Below are 9,440 nucleotides of genomic sequence, written 5' to 3' on the forward strand. Positions count from 1 at the left end.
GCCATATGTCATATCCCATACACACATATTCTGCACTCATATTTTTCATAATTGAAATCCAGCACAGATAAAACTAGAACTGCCCTTTCAAGACTAATAACCCCCCCCCCCCTCCCCGGAGAGGCAAACTATATGATGGATAACAAGCATTCTGAGAGTATTGCATGGCAATACATAGTCCCCTACCAGTTGCAAAACTTACTGTACCACAACAATATTCAAAGTTCATTATGTAGGTTACAGTAAAAGGAAAATTGGGGAACCAGGATAGGAATGGTTGGAAATCAACAACTATTCAAGTAGAGACTAGACCAGGAAAAAAGACAAATGAATAATTAGGTTTAGGTCTTTAACCAAGTCAATAAACTGTGAAATATTATAGGTGATCGTGAATAATTCTGTATTACTATGCTAGACATTTTTCAAAATGAGTGTAGTTCTTTTATTTACAGAAATAAGAAACTTGGATGTAAACTAACAATTCATGCTACTTTTTTAAGTCCAAGGGCCGTAACTTAGTGAAAAATCAACAGACCAAGACAAAATTCAAACCTGATCTGTAAATTGTTATGGCAAAGCAATGTATCCAATATCAAATGAATATCTGCAAGCACAACCAAAAAAAGTCTGGAAAACGGACAGTTCATGCTATTTTTCTAAGTCCAAGGGCCATAACTCAGTGAAAAATCAACGGACCAGGACCAAATTCAAACTTGATCTGTAACTTGTTATAGAAAAGCAATGTACCAAAATATCAAATGAATATCTGCAAGCATAACAAAAAAAAAGTCTGGAAACCTGATAATTCATGCTATTTTTCTAAGTCCAGGGGCCATAACTAAGTGAACAAGATCTGTTTTTGAAACACAAATGCCCCTGATAATGCCAATTCCAAAGATGGCCAATGTTACAAGAACAAATACCTTGGTACCAGTAGAAAGATCTTGTCACAATAAATGCTCATGTGCAATATGAAAGTTCTAATATTTACCATTTAGAAGTTATGACCAATGTCAAATTTCTTAAAAGTAGGTCAAACTTCAAGGTCAAGGTTACAGGTTAAAAAATTTTGGTACCCACGCAAAGGTCTTGTCACAAGGAATACTCATGTGAAATATCAAAGCTCTAGCACTTCCTGTTCAAAAGTTATTAGCAAAGTTAAAGTTTTCAAAAAGTAGGTCAAAGGCCAAGGTCAAGGTCACAGGGTCAAAAATATTTGTACCCACGGGAAGGTCTTGTCAAAAGGAATACTCATGTGAAATATCAAAGCTCTAGCACTTCCTGTTCAAATGTTATTAGCAAGGTTAAAGTTTTCAAAAAGTAGGTCAAACTCCAAGGTCAAAGGACTGCTGCAGATAAAATCTAACATTAACCCCCCCCCCCCCCTTCCGAACAATCAATAACTAACAAACAAAATACTACTACTACTACTACCTGTAAAGGCAAGCTGTGAATTTATTCAATGGTCACATTAATCTTATAAACAATTAACTTACAAGGAAAAAACAACCATGCTCTCATTGAATGGGAGAATTTAGATATAGACTTTAAATATATAAAGTTTACAGAATAGCTAATACATAGTTTTGTTTTCACATGCATAAATCCAATGAAATAGTCATGAAAAATGTACATGTCTGCATGTTATCATCAGGTACTAACGATACTTACTTCAAACAGAGTTCTCTTGCTCCTTTAATAACAGAGGAAATTCTGCTTGTGTCCATAAGCACGATGTCTACTGTAGCATTTGGACTAGATCTCAGAAGTGAATTTTTAGCAGCCTCTGCTCTATTTCTGTTTCTGCAGACCAAACAGATTTCAATCCCATCGCCATTATGCAAATCTAACAGCCTTTCTGCTGCTGTGAGACCTACCCCTCTGAAAAGAATATCATCACTGAAGATACAAAGAGTGAAATCTAAAGCATTTATACAATCAACACAATGTCCATCATGATACTATCTTTTATCCATAACTCTTTTAGCAGGACAGCTGTGGTGATAAATTCTAAGACAAAACAGTCACTTTGAATGTTCATCTTATTAGATTACCAACCAGTCAGAGACCTGAAGCATGGACACTACCCCCCCCCCCCCCCCCCCCCCAGAATGTTTTGTGGCAATGATAATTTCTCTGAAATGTGTGTATTTCCCGTCTATCCCATCCTAAATTCCATTATGTAATTGTCGTCTAAAAAAATTCAGAAGGGGAGGGGGGAGGGGGCAGTAGTGTCCATACTTCAGATGTCTGTATTACAAATTGTGTGTATTCATTTTCACTTATTATGTACATTACTGTCAGGTACGACATACAGAGGTCTTGTGAAAATAAATTAACTACTCGTGTCAAAGTTATTTTTCCCCATTACATATTCAAGTGTACAACCAAGTGTTGACAGGTTCGTGGAAGGGCAAAGGATGGATAGACAGATAAAGATACTAGTCAAGCTATACTTATGCACCTCATTTTTGTTGATAGAAGTTCAAATTTTTTAAAGATTTAACACATTTTTACTGTAAGAACCATAGAGTTCTCCAACCCCTGGCCCAAGAGCCACAATTTCACAATTTTAGAAGAGTTCTTCATGTTCTTTATTAGTATTCATTCAGTTTGGTTGTTTGGTGTTTTTGAGTCATCACAGTCAAGCTTAGAAAAAGATTCTTACTACATGATTACAGATCCACTCCCTGATTACAGATCCACTCCCTGATCCAAGGGCCTTAAATTCAAAATTTTGAGGATAGGCATCAATGATATCATCAATATGCATTAATTTGATTGTTTCACAGCAATGAATCAGAAAGTTGGGTTTTTTTTATAAAGAAATAATACATTTTCATTACATCATGTACATGGTCTATATAGAGCCCCACCCTAGGTTCCTAGCACCAGAGCCCTTCTGGTTCTGTCTGATAATGGCCAAAGTCATCTGGTTGATTATTCTGTCATTGAGAGAACACAAGTAAAAATTTTAAAATAAAAACTTCAAATCTGTAGGTTTCAAAATTTTTGCTTGGATACCTGCTCCCTGAAGGTTTCAGGAGTTTTGAGAGACACAATTCCTGGTGGTAATGTGTTTCATTCCCTGATGGTATGTGGGAAGAATGAGAATTTGCAATAGGAAGTATTGCTCGAGGCCAAAAAAAATATGTTGATTTCCACTTTCCCGACTGACTCTAAACATTTCTGCCAACCCTAACACATTTTTTTCCATTCTCACAGATTTTGCGAATGTTATCACTACAACAATAGTATATTTATTGACTTAATAAGTTATTTATTATGCACTAATACTAGACAGATTCCAAAACACAGAAACAGTTTTTGTTTACAGTACAGTGGAAGAAATGTTTTGATTATCATATAACTTTCATTTGATTACTAGATAATCACTATATTCTATGCATATTAGAATACTAGTTACTAAATCGTTAAAAAAATAATTAAACCTATGAAATCCAAAAAAAAAAAAAAAACACTACCTAATTACCGACCCTTAATTAAAAAATTTGAGGTGAAAGTGGAAACTAACATTTTTTTTTTTTGGCCTGATGGAAGTTGGAAAGCAAGATGGTGAGAAGGATGGTATATTAGTCTATATTACTCTAGTCAATAACCTTGACCCTTGGGTTATAAAATTTGTTAGAGGCCTTCCCGGCTCATTATGACAATTTTTCCAGAAGAGGAATGTCCTTTTTTTGTTGAGGTTTTGGCCAAGTCCCATGTTACAAAAGGGGCAAAGACCAGGAAATTTAAAAAAAATTGTTCTGTTAAATAAACTGGCCACTTATAGTAACTGAGAAGAAAAGTTGAAAAGGGCCAAATGTTAATTAATGCACAGTGAAGATACAATGTATGCTGGCAGACAAACGCAGATTGCAGTATGTCATCTAGATGACTCGGGTGACTTAGCTAGGCCTACTCAGTCTAATCACCCTTGAGCTCAACTGTCTGGTTACCCTAACTTTTGATTTGCTTGTTTCCCCTTTACGACCAATATATTATTGTTTCCATTTTACAACCATTTTTAAAATGTTGCAATTACCAACAGGCATGCTTTCAGAGTCAGTCAAAAAGGAAAATAAGCCAAGTCTAAACATTTAATCTTTCTTGCGTGATATACATATATATCATTTTTAAATATATTATTTTACTGTATACATAATATGTTTGAGTGTTGGTTGTTAGCCAAGCTACTAAAATATTTTGGCAATAAAACTGATAATCTTAACAGAAACAATAAAGATTTTGATTTTCTGTAGAATTGTAATACACTATAAATAAATATTCTGGCACTTACGAGTTTCCGCCTGTGATTACTGCAACAAGCTTCTCATTCTTCCGTCCAGGTGTCGTAGACATCGGGAAAATTGAAAGTAGGGCATAAAAAGCAAAATGGACACAGTAAGAATATTTGAATCCGAAAAAGAGAATTTTTCTATTTCTGTTATATGGCGCGATTTTTGTTGATAAATGAAAGTCAATTCATTGGTTACCGTTGATTAGATAAGGTAGTACGACACGGTCACAGGTACATGTGTTAATTCGTGGTCTGATAAAAACCGTTAAGTCAACATGCATCGGAGTATTGCTAAAGTAATTCATTCATATCCCCCATCGGTCATCTCCCAATCGCAGAAAACGAATTTATGCGATCATGCGAGGGGGTTATGATTAACCTATAAAAGTGGGACAGTCAATGATGAAATACAGAAATATCTCCATTTGACGAGCATAATCCAGCTGGGGGCATATAACAAATATTACAAGCATGATTTCTAGGCCTATATATACACGAGAACAAAAAAGACACGGCAACATCTACACGAAATATAGAATATACATGGTATACCCAGGTGAGACAGATCCACGGGCACCTGAAGTATTTTATTATACCGATAGAAGGCCAATCTCTAAAGTTTACAAAAAACGTGAAACGAGTACGAATATGAGGGGTCATGACATAAACGAGGAATTCACATTTCAAAGAAATTATTGCCACAAAAAATAGTATCAAAAGGGGGGAGGGGTAAGTAATATCCATACTTAGGTGCCTGCATTCTATAATACACAATTGAGGTGCCTGTTGATAGATCGAGGTGATGAGAATAAATTGAATTATCTCCCTTTCACCTAGGATCTCCAAAAGATTTGGATATGCGCAGTTATTTTCAAAAAATTTAAAATTACATCTTGCATGTATTAAGTTACATGAAGTATATTAAATTGCATATGGATTGAGAACAATGCATCATATTTTCTTTTTGAGTAAATTTACTCAAAAAGAAAGCTGTTGTATTGTTCTCAATATATATATATATATATTTATATGAAGATTTACTAACTTTATGCAGTCGTTTAATAATATACATCGTCTAGGAGCCTGGAGAGAATCAACGAGAAGCACCCGTGGGTAGCCGACGATGGATAATATGCAAGAAGTCATTCAACGAGAGCATGAACTGCGACAATTTACACCAGCATACTTCATGCGCGTTAGCGCTAAGAAAAGCGTGCTCGTGGGAAGCGTTACTGTTCATACCCTATGTATATATATTTTCAAAAAATTAATTTATTTTTCATATTTACATTTTACTTTTATTTCTGTTCAAATTCCCAGTCGTTAAAATAGTCTATATAGGCTATTCCAGTTTCAAGCAGCTTGATTTTTATTACTGTGTGAAAAACAGTATCAAAAGAGGTTTTTTTTTAAATCACCCAAACATGCGGGGTGTATATACCCTGTTCTGCACGATGTGTTGAAACAACAGGAGACAGGTCAAGGTATTTGTATTTGTGTTCGATTTCTCTCAACGAATGGTTTATATATTACCTCGGTAAACATATTCTTATGGACGAAATTATTCACTTAGGAATACATGTATACGGAAACGTTTTAGAAAAAATCTGCTTATTAATTATAAATATGTATAAATTAATTGTGGATATTAGGGAAAACATGGTATAATAGACATACCCGTAGAGGAAATACCAGCATAAGAGTTATTGCCCTTGACAATATTTTTTTATTATAAATAATTGATTATCTATGGAAAATATAAACTTTTTCACAATCAATAGTTTACCATATTTTTTTTATTTCATCCAGTGAATAAAATTCCTTAAAAAGATCAAATTTCTATCATGCGCAAAATTCAATTTGATAAAGATTTTTGCAAAAACCTGACATCACATGAGGATCGATCTACTCTAAGCATAAAGGTGAGACACCAAATATAGTGTATATGGATGTCATTCAAAGACAAAATTGAGGACAGGGGGTATTAATGTGGTGGTATGTATGTTCGTGTAATAACTTTTGGACACTTATTACATTTAAATCAAGTGATAGAGTTTGTGAGTAATGTCAGATTTGTGTTTGGACTTTTGGCAAAACTGACAGTCTTAGAAGCAGTCTTCATCATCATGAACTTCCACCAAATGGACAATAAATACTCAAGGATCAAAAGTTTTTCTTCACTTTTACATTTCACTATATTCATTACAACTTTCATAAAATAATTTCACCTTTGACATTTAATGTTTTCAGAATATATGCAGAATTCACTCAAGATTCATGACAAATGTTACTTTTAGTTATTCTTTATATTTTTTGTGGGTTGATTTATGAATTACGAAGTAGACTTTTTGTTAATGCTATCTAATATGAAATGTGTAAGATTGAGTTCAAATAAAGTTCTTACAACATGATATATCTAATGAGTGTTAACAACTGTAACACATAAAGAAAAAATAACAATGCAGATTTAAATCTAGGCGATTTAATATGCATGATTTGTGAAATTTTTACAGTGATGGCTGCAGTAGAAATATTTGAGTATACATCTACAGGACACATAGATGCAAAACAATATTGAACAATATCCAATAGGCGATGTACCCGGTATATAGTTTGCTCAATCTAATTAAATTAGATCCCATGATCCGTTCATCTATTATCGCTACACCTAATGTAGCGATAGTAGATGAGCGGATCATAGGATCTAATTTTAATTAGATTGATAGTTTTACACAGTAAACAGCGAACAAATAGAAATACCACAACTATCTCTTGCATCTCTTGCTTTTTTTTCATATTTCGCACAAATTTCTGTAAGAAAAACAGGTGTGTATACACCCATCCAACAGCTTGCAGTCCCGTGCACAACATTAATGCTTAATCAATATCCAATGGAGTACGGTTGATTTTATTCAGACAACATATATAAATGCATAAACTTGCACACATAACATCTTATTATTGATACTTTTAAAAATGATGATAAATCGAAGCTTTGTCCTGATATAATTTGATCATAAACACCGGAAAATGTCAAACTAAACTTGTCAAGATCGTCGGAATCCTGCTGAGCCTGAGGTGTTTTATAAAAACTAGAAAGGATGTGTATGTTTACAGGCAAAATACCATCCATGGATGAGGAATTGGACAAAAATCATACCTTGACTTCCTTCCTGTCGCTTCAACAGTCTACACATCGTACACAACAGATCATATACCCCACATATTGGTGAATTAAAATTAACTTACTTCCACAACTCGTGCTTTGCAGACGAACAGGAATAATAACATTAACGTTAATAATGAAACCTGGATCTACTAACCGACTAAAACCCGAAATAAATATTTTCCTCGATCTTGCTTAGATTAAACAAACTAAACCCTATAGTAAACAACAATCAGACGAATCAGTGCGTGATCATGAAATTATCAGTCTAACTTCACGCTTTCTATCGTCCTATCGCCTGCGAAAGTCACCCGAAGACACTAGTTAGCCCTGCATGATCAATGTGGGTTTTTTTAAAAATGTTTTATTTTTGTAATTTATACGCATCTATACTTAATCTACATTCACTCATCCACACTTACAATTACTCCGTGTACCTTCTGTATCCACAGTAATAACAATGAATAAGCTATATATCATATATTCAAAGATAAATGTAGTCACAAAGGGTCAAGCCCGGGAGGCTGAGCTTAAAGGCTTATAGCTAGCAATTCTGTTGTTTTCCCTAAGCTGGTCCTGAATACCAACTCAAAATACCGGCCAAAAAACACAGGCAGACTAACTGAAAGATGATGATGATGATGATGATGATGATGATTTATAGTGCATGCAGACTGCTACACTTGGTCTGTTGCAGGGAGGTGTCAGTGGCGGTCGACCCTCGGATCTCTTCTGAATCTTATAAATACTTCATAGGATATGCCTGTTTAAAAAGACAATATAATCTTTTTTATTCAAATTTCGAGATTTGATAGCAATGGAAGGATGGGAGGGGGTTGTATCATCAACGAAACTCAAATTGACATCTAAAATTATCTATTTTGACATGTTTTGTGTCGCACGTTAGAAATTGGCGGTAGAACGATGTGTGTACCTGTTAAGAATTTTGGAAGAAATGCCATAAATAATACATATATTCAACCAGGCGGGATCGAAAGAAAAAAATCAGAAGCGTTCGTGAAACAATTAGAACAGTAATATGAATAACCAAAACCCATAGCCAGGCAAATAAAACCTGTAATATATGTTAGAATCATACACAAGGGGCCTCCGTCTGACGGCATCGCCAGAGATCTAAGATCATCTAAGCCCACAGGCACTTGACGTTTTAACTATCTATAATATAAAAACAATGTCTTCCTTTAAACATAATATTATATTTGCAGGAAGACCTTTTTTTTATCATAGATTTTTAAAACGTCAAGTGCCTGTGTCTAAGCCTTAGTTCGCGCATGCAGTATTTGAAGTTTGAATCCATCGATATCAATGTTCCGTCGTCGTATGTAAAATCGAATTTAGCACCATGTTTGTACTGGGGGCAGGGAGGGGAGGGGGGGGGTACTAAAGAAACCTCTCTAGGGCTGAAACAGTTTGTGAAACGGCTATATCGGTAATTATAGGCCTAATATCGTGAAAATTCGTTATAGCTATTTGCAAGACTTTTTCCATGGGCTATTTAAAATGTGATTCTTTCATCATTGTAAAATCTGTAATCTCTTCATGAAAACACACTTTCTCAAATATGGCGTGCTCTATGAAAATAAGATTTCTTTAGAACGAGTACCTAAATGATTTGCTTGATGACAGATCGTTACCCAGAGTTGTCGTTCCTTGGTCTCAATTTCTGGTGAGGTACGAACCACAACTCTGGGTAGATTTTCGACTGTCTTTACCTTCAGGTATCACACCGGTAATTATTTTCACTATATATTACTATAGAGGGGAAAAAATCATTAAAAATCAGTTTACAAAATTGATGCCGAATAACGCAGTCAGACACGTTCTATTTTACCTATCTCGTCTGCCGACACCAGAAAAACAACACCCTACGAGGCATTTTCGAAAAAAAAATTACCCGCAAACAAGACTACCCTCAAATCCACGTGTTTTTCACATGTGTGTAAACAGCCG

The 9,440-nt window shown here is 34.8% G+C and overlaps 1 protein-coding gene across 3 annotated transcripts in view; it reads right to left on the reverse strand.

Annotated features, from left to right (window-relative positions):
* The window catches only part of LOC125683102 (3-keto-steroid reductase/17-beta-hydroxysteroid dehydrogenase 7-like), a 70,485-nt gene extending 62,906 nt beyond the window's left edge, over positions 1–7,579 (reverse strand). For all 3 annotated transcript variants that reach the window (XM_056159205.1, XM_048923913.2, XM_056159196.1), the window contains exons 1-2: positions 4,304–7,579; positions 1,672–1,881 (exon numbers count right to left, since the gene is read on the reverse strand). In XM_056159205.1, the coding sequence (XP_056015180.1) occupies positions 1,672–1,881; positions 4,304–4,365 (272 nt within the window). In that variant the 5' untranslated portion in view covers positions 4,366–7,579. The remainder of the gene's footprint in view (positions 1–1,671; positions 1,882–4,303) is intronic.
* Between the last annotated feature and the right edge of the window lie 1,861 nt (positions 7,580–9,440).

Source organism: Ostrea edulis, chromosome 1, assembly GCF_947568905.1.
Source record: "Ostrea edulis chromosome 1, xbOstEdul1.1, whole genome shotgun sequence".
In the NCBI taxonomy this organism is placed as follows: domain Eukaryota; kingdom Metazoa; phylum Mollusca; class Bivalvia; order Ostreida; family Ostreidae; genus Ostrea; species Ostrea edulis.